A 17711-nucleotide genomic window follows, 5' to 3' on the forward strand; every position below is an offset into this window, starting at 1 on the left:
CTAACAATAGGTTCTGTGTGGCAACCTGAATTTCAGTACACGGGGATAACTTTAGGCCAGGAGGGCAATTATGGCAGGTCATTGGTGTGGTTTTTCATATAAACCTACATAGTTATATCCCTTTAATGATCAGCAAAGGAACCGGCGAGCTAACAATGCATTCTATAACCATGTTGACACATACAAGGCGGCAGCCATTGAAGAGGCAGATTTCCAATTGTAACTCATTCTTCTTGGTAATGTTTGAGGTTAGCCAGTTAGCGTAAATGAGTTACAGCAGCAGAGCTATCACCAACCTTGCCCCCAGTTTGTATTTCACCAGTCCGACTCACCTGATCGCCCTTAAACAGCCACGGTCCTCGTCCATGTGCCAAACATCATGCCAGCCCCATTACAGGATAAACAATGACCCCTTGTTTCACTAAAACAGCCTATTCAAGCTTATTAAACTTTTATAGGTCATTTAATAGAGCTGTAATGTCAGCCTATCACAGCTGTTAATGACATGGTAAAAAGATACCTGGTCGCCCGCCTTGGTGTCATGCTGCCTTCTGAATTGTTTAGCCAGCTATCAACACAGTGGTGTCGGGTCGATGGGAGTGTATATGACCCTGCCGGAAAGGACATAAGTGAACAGCACTCCAAAGTTAAAGTAGAGTTAAACTAAGCAAAATCAACTTGCTTTTCTGTTAAAATCAAAAATTCTAATCAGGTCCCTACACAGGCTCAGAAGGATCCTATGAGGGCAGGACATTTTCTGGTGACAGTAGTCCTTGCAGTGCTTCTACCGTCTTAGAGCCCCCAAAACGTTTTGTCTGCAGACACAGTGATGTCCAGCTTCTTGGACACTTGTGCAGCACAATTAATAACTGTGGCTATAAATGCTACAAAATCCACCTTCTTCACAATGAGTGTATCCAGATCACTTGATTGACGTAAAAACATTTGCAGCAACATTTACTCCACATAGGAGATCTGCTGTACAGCCCTGACCCTTGACTCCTCAACCTCTTCCACTCTAAAAAAAGCAAGTTTAGGTCGGGCAGCCATCTTGGTTCAATGCATTGTCAATAAACAAAGTTTGTTGTTGCTCGTTTGGCGCTATGGGTTCATCAACCTTGAGAGTGAGGTGGATTGGAGTGACTAACGATACTTGTTGTTGTCTCTCCAGATCTGGTATAAGCCAATTCAGGACAAATGTCCTTACAGCAAATATTGGAAAACACAAATAGTCAAAAAAATTTGACCCACTCGGTTTGATGCCGGACCACTTCCTGTTCAAAGCTGCCAATTATAAGGATAAGAGGACTTTCAAAACATCCACTATCATGGCTTGGTCCCTCCCAATATTCTCCTGAATTATTTGAGCTATTCAGGAAATCAAAAGGTCCCACAAAAGCAATAGGTAATGTTTGAGTTGCCTGTTCTGCCTAGATGGCCTTGTTTACACCAGATAATTTCGAATGAAAGTGAGTGATTTCATCCCACAATACACCTGGGCTGCAGCTGACCCATCTGTCACCACCCCGAAGAGGATATTACAAGGAGTTTAGAATGTGATCAATTTAACAAGCTTATCTCTTTCCCTTAGCTTTTCGAGATCACAAAATGTCAAGTAATTAGTAGACAATAGAACCACGTTTTCTTGCAATAAAATGTACCTTTTCTAAGATTTAATTTATTTTGCTATTTTGGAGAGAAGGTATAACCTGGGTCAATCAGATGTTATCCTTTTTTCACTAGCCCCATTTATACCTGGTTCGAGCATACATCCTTTGTCCTGATCTTGTCCCCATTCTGATTGTGCCCACATTTTTAGACAGGTGTAGACAATCAAAAAACACATTGTGATCTGACTGTGATCAGATCTTCCTGATCACTTCAAGATGTGGTCAGGAACCCATTGTGTCTGGATGTCTTACAAGTGTAGACATTTGTTTTGTGCACTGCTGCTACTGTTTATTATCTATGCATAGTCACTTCACCCCTACCTACATGTACAAATGACCTCAAACCTGTACCCACGCACACTGACTCGGTACCAGTACCCAAAGTATATAGCCTCGTTATTGTGTTACTTTTTATTATTTTTTACTTTAGTTTATATGGTAAATATTTTTTAAACTCTTCTTGAACTGCACTGATGGTTACGGGCTCGTAAGTAAGTATTTCACGGTAAGGTCTACACTTGTTGTATTTGGCTCACGTGGCAAATAAAGTTTGATTTGATTTAGATTTTATCTGGACAGTGAAATCATTTAAATCATCGTAGCCTTCTAAAATCATTAACGTGTGAAACCATTGACATGTGGCATCAATGTTTAAAAAAATAAAATAATGAAATACTATTTTAAAAGAATATCTGTCCAATAATGTGCATACAGGGAGGGACTAGGAATTCTGGTCACAATGCAGACACAGTGGACAGATAGGAGACACATTTTAACGCCATCGTAGGGCAGCCCAGCCCCCAAACGGACTCTTCTTATCAACTGTATGCAAGAAGTTTCTCCGCGTTGTCTTAGGAAGTTGTTTCATTTCGTGATATTACGATCTTGTCTCTTCGCTGCAACTCCCCGGCGGGCTTCGAAACATGACCCGCCAAACCGCGCTTCCTAACACCCGCACCAGTGTGTCGGAGGAAAACACCGTTCAACTGATGACCTAAGTCAGCCTGCAGGCGCCCGGACCGCCATAAGGAGTCGCTAGAACGTGATGAGCCAAGTAAAGCCCCCCCCCCTAACCCAGACGACACTGGACCGATTGTGTGCTGCCCTATGGGACTCCCGGTCTCGGCAGGTTGAGACACAGCCTGGGATCGAACCCTAGATCGCTGTGCCACTCGGGAGGCCCTGGAAGTCAGCATTCTTATCTCTCCAACCCTCATTGTCTCACTTCTGAGAAGCAGAGGTTACATCATGTATGTCTGGTATCTGATTGGAGGTTTACAAGAATACTATTGATCAACAACTCAGTTTTGGAATCCAGACAACTCAGATGCTTGAAACTGCGGGCACAATCAGAATGTGGACAAGATCAGGGGCGCATGTTAGAACCAGGTGTAACTGGGGGCTAGATAGAAAGAGACAAGGAGCGAGAGGGAGAGAGGGTCAGCCTAGCCCACGTCTTTCATTGATGCAAGACGTGAGAGAAGGGCTGTGCTAAATTGTCACTATGGGGCCATATGTTACAGACCAGAGTGTTGTTATGGTGACCACTGACCATGAAGGATTATAAAATAAGATCTAGCCTACTTTATTGACAGAGAAGTGACAGAGAAGAATGTGTCTATGCTCACACCCCACACCCCAACTGACTGGAAGCAATTGGACAGCAACAATGCAGCGCCCCTGGGGGAATTGTAGGGGGTCAGGTGTCTTGCTCAAGGGCACAACAGCAGGCGAAGGTATCAGGGATAACGCCAGGAACCCTCCGGTTGCCGGCTCACTCTGCACCAGATTTTCTCCATCTAAACCGGCAACCCTCCGGGTTGCTTGCCCGCTTCTCTAACCACTAGGTTACAAGTGGCTATAGTGTCCCCTGACCACAGCCTAGCGCAATGATGCACCCACCGCAAATTCTCAGATACCACATAGTACTTACGGTACCAGGCTTGTGGCCCATGTTAATAGGCATGTCTTTCTGTCAGCCTCGAAGTGTGCTCCTTGGTCCCCTAAATAACGAAAACGGAAATAAGAGCCCTGCTCTTGAACCACTTGAGCCACTTGTATGTGTCACTAGTTGAAGACAAGTAAGTGAGGTGTTGGGAGGTTTAAACTGATGTGCTGAGATAATGACGTTAGGGATATGTTTGCGATTTTTGTGAGAATACAGACATTGTGAACTGATATTAATACAAGGAAATGGAACTAGTGAGACGCACAGAGTCTCAAAAGATGCCCTCCCTGTTTTTTTTCTCTCATAGCTCCACAGAGAGGAGAGCATTTTCTCTCTGCTTATTCCCACAATCAAGACTATAATGAAAATGTGGTTTCAGCCAATCAGCGTCCAGGACCGAAAAACGATCTGTTGTATAAACCCCCACAACCACTTGGCCTACTCTCCACAGGTCTGATTCCTATCAAGGTCTATGCCAGTGTAACCTGTGTCCACATTACCCCGTGTGTTTGTTTTGCTCATGGACAGTAAGAATAGCCTTTTTAGTGTGTGACACTGGCTGCTCTTCTAATGTTGAATGACTGAACTGCGTTCCCCCCCCTCACTCACGAGTGCATAGCAGAGCAGATACTGTGGAAGCAAAACAGCCTGCAGGACAGGCTGCCAGCAGAGAGAGAGTGAGAGAGCGAGTGGGGTATGCAGAAGGACTTAGGGCTGGATTCAATCCGTAGCGCTGAAGATCAGCGTTGTAGCACAGTTGAAATTTGAAGGTGATTTTCGATTGAGCTGACGTACTCAGCGTTTGCCGTGACTGCAGTCTCTGCGGACGCAATCAGGCTGTAACGCTGATCTTCGGTGCTACGGATTGAATCCAGCAGGGGCCGGAATTATGGGCGGGCCTTAAGGGGCCTGGCCAACTCTACCGCACCTCCTTGCCCGTTCAAATAAAATATTGAAATATTGATAATTTATTTGACCGAGACGAGTACAGACAGAAAGACACATACATCTCAGATAAAGCATCTGAGCGAGCGAAACCCTCCGTATGTGTAGCTCATGTATCTGATGCTGTCTGGCCAAAAAGCATATCGCATATCATACTCTTTTTTTTTGGCAAGACAGCATCAGATAGATGGGCTACATATACTATGACAGAGGGGCGCTGTTTCAAATGCTCAGAAGTTTTCTCGGGTGAGATCGTCTCGGCCACTTGCTAAAGGTGACCACATTCATAGGTTTGGTTTGCTCCTAGCAGAACTCGGCTAGGCAAAGCGAGCGTCTGTGCTTGCATACTCTCTAAAGACCTTTACTTGAAACGTGAAAAAAAGTGGCAATACTACTGTTTTTTCCCTCTTGAGCCACCGTAGCAACATCAAAAGCCAGAAACACTTCCTCAAAATCTGTCATTAATTTTCACGTTTTTGCCGAGGTCTTAGTCGTGCTAATCTAATTAACATCTTTGGTGCAGTATTTCTCAAGTGAAAAAAATGTTAATGAAACTAGTCGTCTCTCGTCGAATGACAACAAACGCTTAATGTTCCCACTCCCCCTAAGAGTACTACTGTAGACCAATCACCAAAGAAGGGGTGTAGACATCGGCTTCCAAACTTCGCACACGTTAAGCTTTAGTGAATGAAAGTTGGTGGGTACACTGTTCGGATGCTGGAATTATTTTGGACAAACGTATGAAGGTAGCCTACTTTTTTAAGTGATTTGTTTGACGGTCATGAAAACACCATGACTGATTGTATTCATGTCACGTTAAAAGGTAATACATTTTACAATTACATTTTACAATTAAATGAATGTCTTTACTATAAAACCCATTTTAAAAATGTAGCAGGTCCCGTGAAAGTAATATGGAAATCAAACGCCCATCCAGCTGATTCGTTCTTGGGTTGGCCGTGAATCCAGCCCTTAGTTAACCAGCATTGCAATGCAGATGAATATCCTTTGGTTTCCCTGGTTAGTATGTCTAAAATGTATTTAGGCAAAACAAAAGTATTTGATAATGGTATATGGTGACCCATCTGCCAGGAAGGCTCATTGGTCCCTGGTCCTGCGGTCCTCTGTCGATCAAGACACAAACTCACTAGAACATTGCTAGCTAGATCTTCACTGATCATGACTATGGGAGAGAATATACAGTGCCTTGCGAAAGTATTCGGCCCCCTTGAACTTTGCGACCTTTTGCCACATTTCAGGCTTCAAACATAAAGATATAAAACTGTATTTTTTTGTGAAGAATCAACAACAAGTGGGACACAATCATGAAGTGGAACGACATTTATTGGATATTTCAAACTTTTTTAACAAATCAAAAACTGAAAAATTGGGCGTGCAAAATTATTCAGCCCCTTTACTTTCAGTGCAGCAAACTCTCTCCAGAAGTTCAGTGAGGATCTCTGAATGATCCAATGTTGATCTAAATGACTAATGATGATAAATACAATCCACCTGTGTGTAATCAAGTCTCCGTATAAATGCACCTGCACTGTGATAGTCTCAGAGGTCCGTCAAAAGTGCAGAGAGCATCATGAAGAACAAGGAACACACCAGGCAGGTCCGAGATACTGTTGTGAAGAAGTTTAAAGCCGGATTTGGATACAAAAAGATTTCCCAAGCTTTAAACATCCCAAGGAGCACTGTGTAAGTGATAATATTGAAATGGAAGGAGTATCAGACCACTGCAAATCTACCAAGACCTGGCCGTCCCTCTAAACTTTCAGCTCATACAAGGAGAAGACTGATCAGAGATGCAGCCAAGAGGCCCATGATCACTCTGGATGAACTGCAGAGATCTACAGCTGAGGTGGGAGACTCTGTCCATAGGACAACAATCAGTCGTATATTGCACAAATCTGGCCTTTATGGAAGAGTGGCAAGAAGAAAGCCATTTCTTAAAGATATCCATAAAAAGTGTCGTTTAAAGTTTGCCACAAGCCACCTGGGAGACACACCAAACATGTGGAAGAAGGTGCTCTGGTCAGATGAAACCAAAATGGAACTTTTTGGCAACAATGCAAAACGTTATGTTTGGCGTAAAAGCAACACAGCTCATCACCCCGAACACATCATCCCCACTGTCAAACATGGTGGTGGCAGCATCATGGTTTGGGCCTGCTTTTCTTCAGCAGGGACAGGGAAGATGGTTAAAATTGATGGGAAGATGGATGGAGCCAAATACAGGACCATTCTGGAAGAAAACCTGATGGAGTCTGCAAAAGACCTGAGACTGGGACGGAGATTTGTCTTCCAACAAGACAATGATCCAAAACATAAAGCAAAATCTACAATGGAATGGTTCAAAAATAAACATATCCAGGTGTTAGAATGGCCAAGTCAAAGTCCAGACCTGAATCCAATCGAGAATCTGTGGAAAGAACTGAAAACTGCTGTTCACAAATGCTCTCCATCCAACCTCACTGAGCTCGAGCTGTTTTGCAAGGAGGAATGGGAAAAAATGTCAGTCTCTCGATGTGCAAAACTGATAGAGACATACCCCAAGCGACTTACAGCTGTAATCGCAGCAAAAGGTGGCGCTACAAAGTATTAATTTAAGGGGGCTGAATAATTTTGCACGCCCAATTTTTCAGTTTTTGATTTGTTAAAAAAGTTTGAAATATCCAATAAATGTCGTTCCACTTCATGATTGTGTCCCTCTTGTTGTTGATTCTTCACAAAAAAATACAGTTTTATATCTTTGTTTGAAGCCTGAAATGTGGCAAAAGGTCGCAAAGTTCAAGGGGGCCGAATACTTTCGCAAGGCACTGTATTTCACAACATACCAGCTGCAAAAATGACGGTTTCTGTTTAGATTTTTACAAGGGGCTCAATTAACCAATGGCGTGTGTGTGTGTGCGTGTGTGCGTGTGTGCGTGTGTGTGTGTGTGTGTGTGTGTGTGCGTGCGTGTGCAGGACCAAGAGCCCTCTCTCTGAACACAAACAGGAATCATTTGATTCATTACTTATAGTAGGCTAACTCACACACAAAGGCAAATAAACCTGCTCAGAGGGACCAAAGTTGAATGGTTGTCTTGAAGATTATTTACTGGCACGAATCAGGTTTATATAAGCATTCAGTGCCAAAACACGGTGAAGTTGGATCATTGAGGCAGTTCCAAATGTATGACTATTTATACTTGAACCACTGCATATACCGTATATTAATTACATGAGGTTCAAAACATTTATTTCAATGGCTTCCAGCTATCCTTTTCCCCCGCTGCCCACACATACTGTTGACCATAAGCAGAAAACAGCACACAGCCTCTCCTACCCTTCCCGTTACTGGACAGTCTCTGACCAAGCTGAGTCGGTAATCCATCCATCCCTAGCCCTCCTGATAGGGGGATTCACAGCACAAGGAACGAGAGAAGAAAAGAAAAGGAGCTTCTAGGAGGAGCCTTCCTCTGTCCCTGAGCTGGGAGGCTTAGACTAGCTAGCTATAGCTATCATTGCGTGCCATTTGATTCACGCTGGGAAAATTCACTTGATATCCACCACCTGCCCATCAGCTCGCAGGGGAGCTGATCCGCGGTGGAGGTGTTAATACAGGTGTATTTCACAGGAGATTTTAGAAAGGACACGGGGGACCGAAGCACTCTCGCCTTCCCGTGACGAGCTGTCCTGATGATCTGTCCTGATGATCTGCCTCTGTGTAAGGGGCCTGGCCTACTTTTCGCTGCTGGTAGAGCGAGTGCCACATTCTCCCGGCATTGGCACAGATAACTGGCCCATGCCGCAAATGTCTGCTGAACCTTTGACCTTTCGTTAATCACGGGTGTGCTGCAGCGAAGGTCCTCGACCACCTCTATTTCCATGGATACACCACGTGTACGTAGTGCAGATTCTCCAAGCTATTATCCTCAACCACAAAACTTCAGAGGCCATGGCCAAACAATAATGATTTGGATAATCCCAGCTGGGCTATTTAAATTTGACCTTTGTTTACCTAGGCCAGTCAGTTAAGAAAAAAATCTTAGTTTCAAAGACAGCCTAGGAACAGTGGGTTAACTGCCTGTTCAGGGGCAGAACGACAGATTTGTACCTCATCAGCTCTAACCACTAGGCTACTCTGCCGCCTAATGTCGTGGAAATGTCATGGAAACAAAGGCTCTAAAATGGTTTGTTCTGAAAATCTATTTCACATTCTTAGCCTGCAAAGAGGAATCCAAGAGAACTCCTCTGTTGCCTATTTGAACGAGTTTGATAGGGACTCTCTGGCTGACTATTCTCAGTGTAAAACATTACGACTCTGTGACCCTTGACCCACTGATATATGGCGAACCTGCTTCAATTCATCAACTAGGCAGCTGTCTGAATGGCTGTGGCCACAAATACAATCGCCACGGGATTTGTTGAGCTTTGACAGTAAACTTGGACTAGCCCTGACACGCCACTAACAGTGCAAAAAAGCTCCCTACTACATAGTCATGACACCCTTGAGATTTCTTTACACATTTCCTTCTCTGTCAACACGAGACAGCTGCCAACACTGCTCAAATATCTATCAAGTACGGATGCACTTGCTGCAGCACACACAGTGCAACCGAACTTGAATCATCAATCAACACAGTGCCGTAGTATGAATCAAATGCGGTCGGAGAACAGACTCTGTGATGGGTGTCATAACCAAACCGGCTGAAACACGTGAGCCTGCAGTCTTTGTTGGCGATGTAAGGGCCTTAGTCATAGCCAGTGGAGACTAGATATTCACAGGCAGATCGTTGGCACTCTGCACTGCCGAACGAAACGTCACGTGTCTGCAAGGAGAGGAGTGGTGAGAGAGGAGATGAGGTGCTGTAGAGAAGAGGGTATAGGTCAGTGGAGGCTGGTGGGAGGAGCTATATGAGGAAGGGTTCATTGTAATGGCTCGAATGGAATAAATGGAATGCTATCAAACACATCGCACATGGAAACCACATGTTTGACTGTTCCTCGTAATTCCATTCAAACCATTACAATGAGCCCGTCCTCCTATAGCTCCTCCCACCAGCCTCCACTGGCATAGATAGAGACCAAGGGGCTAGGGTTACGGTCTGGAAGCACGCTTTTGACTGCACATATAGTATTTCTTCAGTACTGCTGTTTAACTACACCCAGGCTGAGAAAGACAATTCACATTGACGGCCCCATAGATAACTCAAATTTGAACATTCCTAATAAAATACTTTATTCCATCACCTTTGTGCACAAGATCACCCATTGAATTATTCAAATGAAAAAAATCTTCCATCCACTGACAGCCGAAGATATTAACATTTTATATTCATGCTCTGAGGTCATGACCCCAGCTAGCCAGGGGAAGCGATGGTTGGCTTGTTTAGCTGTCCTCTGCTCTGCAGAGTTCCGGGTCATGTTCACACAATACTTTTGTCTGTCCAGTGCGCACTGGGCACTAGTGCGCAGATGTAGTAATCCCAGTAAGAAAAACGTCAGCAACCACAAAATGGCGCATGCAAACGTGAGTAGATTACGTTGAAAACAAAGGTTGGCCATCTTGGAGGCCGTCTCTAGTTCTTATTATACCTCAGTGGGCCAGACCTGTTGTGGTGGCACTGAAATGGAGAGGTCAGGTCGTTGTTTGTACATGTTTTGAAGAGATGAAAGATCACAGGAAAAATATATCTGGGGATGATTCAAATATCATGGAGATGAATCAGAGGCAGTCTGCTTGCAGTGACTCAGATTTGAGTGTCAACATTTGAATGATAGATTATGCAAGTGTTTACTTGCAGGGTATCTTGGGCACTGGTTTCTCGGTCACATTGCTGTGGCATGGTGAAAGGTCAATTTCCTGGACAAACTCTCAAACTCTCAGGTTATAATTTCAAATAAAACTGTGTAATTAGAAGATAAATTGCTGCTGATAACACCCCCTTCTCCTCACCTCCCTTTCTCCTCTGCCCCCACGCCCCTCCCTTTTTGTTTGGCCGGGGGAAGTTCTTAAAGGAGTAGGAGGCCTGACGTTGGAGGGCCTCCTCAGTGAAGCTTTAGGCTCCCAGTAGCAGCAGGTCCCCCTTATGCATCTACATCTGGGCGACTCTCCTCGTACCCTTAAAGCCATATGTCCTACGGACCGGGTTCATGCCAGCCTCCTCAATGAAGTCCCGGATGTGGTCACTCCCAGTGGGCGTTTCCTGGGGGAATGGCGATGGAAGGAGATATACAAATGTTATAAAATTGTAGAAAGAAATGTTATAACTCCCGCACACAATTTCCCGCATATACAGGAAACAGAGATTGAAAAGGCATTTTTGGACAGCATCACCTTTAACTGCACTGGATAGGGAGTTGTATGTCATATCTTAAAGGTACTACTTGTAACAATTCAACAACAAACCGTCTCTTGTTGTCAAATTGACTGGGGCCAGCAAATATCTTGTTTTGCCCGTTGTTGAATTGACAACAAGAGATTTGCTGGCCCCAGTCAATTTGACAACAAGAGCTGGTCCGTCTTGTTGACCAATTAGAAGGCTGCACCATTAGAATGCAATTTTGTGTGAGCCCCAATAATGTTTAGGGGGAAAGAATATTATGAAACACTATCATTCCACTATTACTGTACATATACAGTATTAAGGACATTTTCTGAAATGACGGTGTGAAGATGTGTTACTGAAACAAACTGCTAGTTGTTCTCCCCTCACTAAAAACACCTACTTTCAAGGTACCCATCCACCAGCCGCCTCTGTCACACCTCTCCTTTCTCATTGCCCTGTAGATGGAAGAAAGGCCAAACAGAAGAACGGCTTGTTTGTGGACTGTATTTTGAAGTCTATGTGACTAAATAATACAGACTTTATTCATTTCTGCATTTTAATGACTGCATTTTAGCTCATGTGTTTATTTGCCAAGAGACTGAATCTAACTTCAGTGTATCAACAGCCATAATTTCCTATGACTACCAACTCCTCCTGAGGGCAGAGATGATCTCATTTCACAGCATATTTCAGCTCTCAACAAACCATTTTTTTTATTACCCAATGCAGTATCTATACAAAGATGGAAATAACACTGAATAGTCTTAAGCTTACCCTCTCATCTGCCCTGTGTGATGCATCATTGCGGGATATGTCACCAACTTTGTGTTTTCCCCCTGCTGTGTGTACGCACTTCACCGTCTGCTGTTTGTCCAACAGAGATCCCGTTACAGCTTTTCCCTCTCAGACAAGCTGACGCTGTGTGACCCAGGTTGAAGTTTAGGATGTTGATTATGACACAAATCAAAATTGCCATAGTCACTATGACATTGAATCCTTTGTAACGTCACACAGGCCTACTGCACGGCCAGTTAATAATGTGTCCCAAATGTGTCATAACTGGTTTTCCAGTGGCATTTTAGTGCGACAGTCATCTTTATAGGCTACTTTTTGGTAGGTTAGTTGGAGGCTCATCGGGATCTTTAAATAAGTATGAATGAGTATCCTTGAGAATGAGAATCGCTATTATATAGCTATTACTAGATGCGTAACACACTTCTACCCAACAAATGTGGGCGGTCACATAGACACATGTATGACAACCCTTAATAAATCAAGTTAATAGTTATTAGACACATCTTCTCAGAGGGTTATGGCCCTGTTGAGTAACTCATGTAAGACCCCTTTATTATAAGCACCTGTTTCTAGTGGCCTAGTCCAAACTCCCTTCTCAGATCACATACAGCTGAGTGATGCAGTGTAAGTATAAATAAAGCTAAAGATCTAGACAGCCTGCTAAGATTGTGGGAGCAGGAGCAGAATATTGTACTTCTGCCTCATTGTTAGGCTACATGGGACATATGATTCAAAGGAGCCAGGAATTCATGTTTATATGAGTCAAGGGAGTCTCATGTCATGTGACACTGAGGCTGTGTTTACACAGGCAGCACAATTCTGATCTTTTTCCACTAATTGGTATTTTGACTAATCAGATCAGTGTTTCTTTTTTTCAATAACTGGGAAAAATATCTGATTTTGGCTGTGTACACACAATCTAATGAATAATCTCGAATCCCAAAATCAAATCTGTCACGAGACAAACATTTAATCATATTCGTACCTCAGCCCCTAATCCCCCCCCCCAAAAATTGTAACTGTGCATAGTGGTAGTTACTTGACACTGAGGAAATAGCTGCGATAATGCCAAAGCTTGTGCTGCATACTAGCTAGCCTCAAGGTGAAACAGAACTGATGAGTAACTCACGTTGGCCATAACACTAAATGTTATTGCAATCCCATTCCCATGCTGCCTTTCTAGATCCAAGAGCTGCTTCTCCATGCCATGAACAGTACTCCGAAATTGACTAGTAGCTAGCATGTCACTATGCAGTGTGGCAAGGGTATAGGCTCAGGAAGCATGGGTGAGCTCCACAATGAGCTTTATCATTGAAATAAACACTTAACATATCTGTAAACTCATTGTTTAACCTAAAAATAACTTGCAGTTCATTTTATTGCCTTGGCGTTTTGACCTGAAGTGTTATTCAGGCATTCGTGCCAAATAAGATGAGGCAGTCAGCGTCTGCCTGGTACTGAGCCAACATCACACGATGCATCTATTTACAAAAGGGTCTGGACATTAGTGTTAATCTAATGGAATACTATTAGAAAGAGAAGCTTTTGATCCCATTGTCCTTTTATTTAAAGGACAATAGGAATTAGAGCTGAATGTTACAAGGCATTGGCTGATGCTCATTTTCACTGCTCAGGGACCTTACATGGGTACATTAGTAAACCGCTTTCATGTTGGTTTCTTTGCAAAAGGAGAATCTTTCATAGACAAAATTAACTTAAACTATTACAGCTGAGAAAACAATTTTCAAATCTGGGTAAATTGTAAATTTTATTGGAAAACAAAAATATACAACTTGGAATGAATTAGTTGAAGCACGGCCAAAGGCCATAAAAGAATAGTGAGTAAAACATTAAAAAGCATAGTAAGATTAAAACAAAGTTGTTTTCTGGTATAGAACAGCAGATACAAAAAGAGTTTGTACGAGTATCTAGAAGATACACCAGTCATTTTTTGCAGTAGTGCAATGCTGAGAGATTTCATATACTTTGTCCGTAGTCCATGCAGCGTTGACTCCTCTACACTGTTTCCATTCCAACAGTATTGCCAAGTGACAACCAGCTGACAGGTCTCCACCGTCACCACGCATCTGGAGCTGAGCAGACGTGACGGTTCTAAGCTCTGGCCAATCCCTGGGGCTGCGACGGGCATTCCTTATTACAACCGTGCCGTCACTCCAAAACACGATGACAGCAAAAGAAAGGGACATGGGGACTCAGAGCCTATGCAGTTTACATGCAGTTCCTTTGGACAGCAGGGAGGGCTATTAAGATTTTACAGATAAATTACAAAGAAAAAAAGGCAAGTTATTTATATAAGAAATATCTGTACAAGGCCTTCACTTCGCTGTCATCATTTGTACGAACTCTGCAAATGATAAAAAGGTCAACGTTAGTTTGACACCATCCAAGAACAAAGAAAATCTAAATTGAGAAAATGTTAAATATGTTGTACCAACCTTCATAATTGACCTGGCCATCACCATCAATGTCTGCTTCTCTAATCATCTCATCAACTTCTTCATCAGTCAGCTTCTCCCCAAGGTTTGTCATCACGTGGCGCAGCTCAGCAGCACTGATGTAACCGTTCCCATCCTAGAGCAGAGCACACGTACGTCAGAGCACTGTCCCACACCCAAACACCTTGTCAGGATGAACGCAGATATGTGTTACCTTGTCGAAGACGCGGAATGCTTCTCTGATCTCCTCCTCACTGTCTGTGTCCTTCATCTTCCTCGCCATCATGGTCAGGAACTCTGGGAAGTCTATCGTTCCATTACCTGGGAGGGAGAAGAAACACGTTTAGGACATCTCTTCAGTGACTGCACGCATCTAGTCTCAACAGGAAGTTGTGAAAGAGCTGGCTTCTCACCATCAGCATCCACCTCGTTGATCATGTCCTGCAGCTCAGCCTCTGTGGGGTTTTGGCCCAGAGAGCGCATGACAGTGCCCAGCTCTTTGGTGGTGATGGTGCCATCGCCATCCTTGTCAAAGAGCGAGAAAGCCTCTTTGAACTCTGCAGAGAGATAAACAGAAACTGAGGCTGCCAATAGGGGAAGTGACTCTTCAGATACAGGAAACCCAAAAAGGCTAGTACTAAAAAAAAAAAATTGTAAAAAAAAAGTGTTGCACAATGAAATAACTATTGCCTGTGAAATTCTCTAGCAATATACCCCACCCTAAACTCTATCCTGCTATAAAATTGTGATTAAGACATGTGGGAACAAGTCAGAGCTCTAGAAAGAGTTTCAAACTTGGCACAGAATGAATGACAAGCAGTCTATCGTGATAGCCAGTGGTCTTGCTGTGCAAAGTCTGCAATTAGTCATGGCTTGCAACAGCTTGTCAGCATAGTGAACCACAATTAGGCCTGCAGTTGAGGATCCTTCGCTATAAGTAGGAACTTCCTTTGTTGCAGGAGTACTGTGTAATAAATAGACCTGCCAGTGTCAGGAAACCCTCACAGGGGTCAAACAAAAATAACCATGACAACACAATTGCCTCCACTTTACCAAAGCACTAACAGATGCCCGCCCGTCGCCCCCATACCCCCCCCCCCTTTTAAAATTCCCAGAGGACAGCGTCAGTATTGCAGTTTAACAAAAGTCCAGCCCAGAAAGACAATTCCTAATAAGACACTCGTTACCGTCATGGACAAAACTCCCATAGCATTAAATAAAACATCCCTGAGGCAGTCCCCAACCCAAGATTTTCCAGAACAAGATATGTCCAGTGCGCAGGCGATCCAGTAAAACCTAATCTAGAAAGATTGCAAACCACGAAATGTCATGCAGTAGATTACGTTGAAAACATGGGTCAGCCATCTAGGCCACAGTCTAGTTCTTTTCTAGCATAAAGTTTGAAATCCTCTGTACAAAACAGGGGATACTTCCCTACAATTACAATATTCAAACCACACCCCAAATGAGATGCATGTTGTCAGCAACCCCCATCTGAACTAGACTTTACACATTAAAAGCTTACACCACTGAAAGAATGCAAGTATACATTGTGAAAAGGTAAACATAAATCTAAAAGATATGTTTCCCAGTTGATATACAAAACATGTTGGGAGTGTCATTAGTCAAGTTCTCCAGAAGCAAAGTCACTTTCTACTTTCTACATCATGATGCAAAACACATGGTGGCAAGTGACACTGCTTTTTGAAAATCTTACATCTTGAAAACTTGACTGCTGACATGCAGAACATGTTCGGACTAATAGCAGACTAATAAAATAAAATATGAAAAGATGTCAGTTAACGCAAGTTGACTTGACCACTGTCCTGGGGGGGGCACTTGAACTTGGCAACTTCTCCATGAGTTAGTTTTTTTTCTGTAGAAAAAGGTTTTGCATACACTGGGTCATGTTACAGACTCAAGATTCCAATTGAACTTAGTCTCACTTTGCTTGCCAGCCTTCCTGCCATGAACTAGCTAGCAGAATGTCATCCAACAAGGAGAGGACACACCCAGGTCAAAGGCTGCAACCAGCAGTTGAGCAAGAGGTGGGACCAGATGATCCCTTTAAGATTTGATCATTTATGACATGGAAATCATAAAAAGCATGTTGAGTTGCTTCCCATGAGGGAGTCCTTTAGACCCAAGGCTAGAAAGCCTGCCCATTCATTATCGTTTTATGACCAGCTTGTCCCGATGCAAGCCTTAAAAGGCAAAAATATAAATCCAATGCCGAGTAGGTGGGGGGATCCAGTGGGCCACGTTCCAGGGTAGGGGACAGACGAGTGCAATGCTGTCTTACCGGCAATCTGCTCCTCTGTCAGCTGATCAGCCTGGGGGGAATAGATGTTATAATTATAACAGATGAGCCACCACTTAACATATGTTAACTAACCGACTAGTGGTGATGGCAACTGGCTTGCATTAACTTAAAACGTTAATTCTGAATCCATCATCAACTGACCATCTACAGTAGAGTTAGCTAACTACATTAGCTAGTGAACCTACCCTAGCAGTTTTAGCTTTAACGTTAGCGAGTCAAATTAGCCAACACAAATACATAACGTCAACTAACGTTACACGACAGCAAGTACCGGAAGCAAATTCGAGAATGCTCTTTAAACTAGAGATTACACATTTGATGGCTAGATACTAGCCAAGACAGACCAGTAACGTTAAGCCATGTAGCTATCCGGCTAACGTGACCTATTCTAACTTCAAGTAGTTAGCAAGCTAGCTATTGAATGTTCCTAGCCAACCGCAAATTGGCGGTAATCTTAGCTAACTAACTTCGGCTACATACAGTAACGTCAGGCTTTTTAACGTTAGTCAGCGTCAGCTGCTTTCTAATATGACGTTAACTAATGTAACAAGCTGCCAACATTTTACAGTCACTAGCTAGCTAAGTTATTATATTAACTTCCAGCAAGATATTAAATAATGCTGAAGTATCCAACTCACGACGACGGCCAGCAAAATGTATGCGCCAGCACGCAGGTTCGCCTATTCAGACAGCATGGCTGTCAAGCCCAAGTAACGAAGTAAAAAAACTGAAGGACGACAACTACTGAACCATATAGCGAGGAGGGAAAAAAATGAATTCGGTTCACTTACCATTGCGATATAGTAGCAGCAGGTTTTTTACGACGCTTAGCAAGGAGATATAGACGCAGCTTAAAGTTACAACCTCACGGAATGCACTAGCAGACAGTTTGACGCGCCTTTAACCGTTGTACTTTAACTCCTCCCCCATTTGCGATCCCTCCGCCAACCTCCTTTCTCCTAATTTACTAAATTAGCACAAACACACATTTATTGAGATTAATTGTAAAATTATTTGTAAAATTACCTAAACTCTGTTAATATTTCACCGACATGAATTTATATTCCATATTTAAACATAAAAAGTGGCTTTAGAAGATGGACTGGCCAGCTGCGCATGTATACTTTCTGCTAGTCAGTGATATGTCTTGCGCGGCACAAGACGTAGATGGATGAAATAGCGATCTCTGATTGGTGTGTTTGTACCTGCAATGCGTCACTCCCTTGGTCTTGCATTGCCGCTGCATTGTAGTCC

General features: G+C 43.3%; 1 protein-coding gene and 1 pseudogene across 1 annotated transcript; both read right to left on the reverse strand.

Moving 5' to 3' along the window:
- Window positions 1-9325: 9325 nt before the first annotated feature.
- On the reverse strand, window positions 9326-12816 carry LOC139381984 (protein STPG4-like; annotated as a pseudogene).
- A 611-nt stretch (window positions 12817-13427) lies between these two features.
- On the reverse strand, window positions 13428-17385 carry LOC139382034 (calmodulin-1). Its single transcript, XM_071125971.1, has 6 exons — window positions 17249-17385; window positions 16437-16467; window positions 14548-14691; window positions 14349-14455; window positions 14135-14270; window positions 13428-14043 (listed from the first exon to the last, which is right to left on the reverse strand). The coding sequence occupies exons 1-6, from the start codon at window positions 17249-17251 to the stop codon at window positions 14015-14017; spliced, it is 450 nt and encodes a 149-aa protein (XP_070982072.1). The 5' UTR covers window positions 17252-17385; the 3' UTR covers window positions 13428-14014.
- Between the last annotated feature and the right edge of the window lie 326 nt (window positions 17386-17711).

The sequence above is a fragment of the Oncorhynchus clarkii genome, chromosome 23, assembly GCF_045791955.1.
Source record: "Oncorhynchus clarkii lewisi isolate Uvic-CL-2024 chromosome 23, UVic_Ocla_1.0, whole genome shotgun sequence".
In the NCBI taxonomy this organism is placed as follows: Eukaryota; Metazoa; Chordata; class Actinopteri; order Salmoniformes; family Salmonidae; genus Oncorhynchus; species Oncorhynchus clarkii.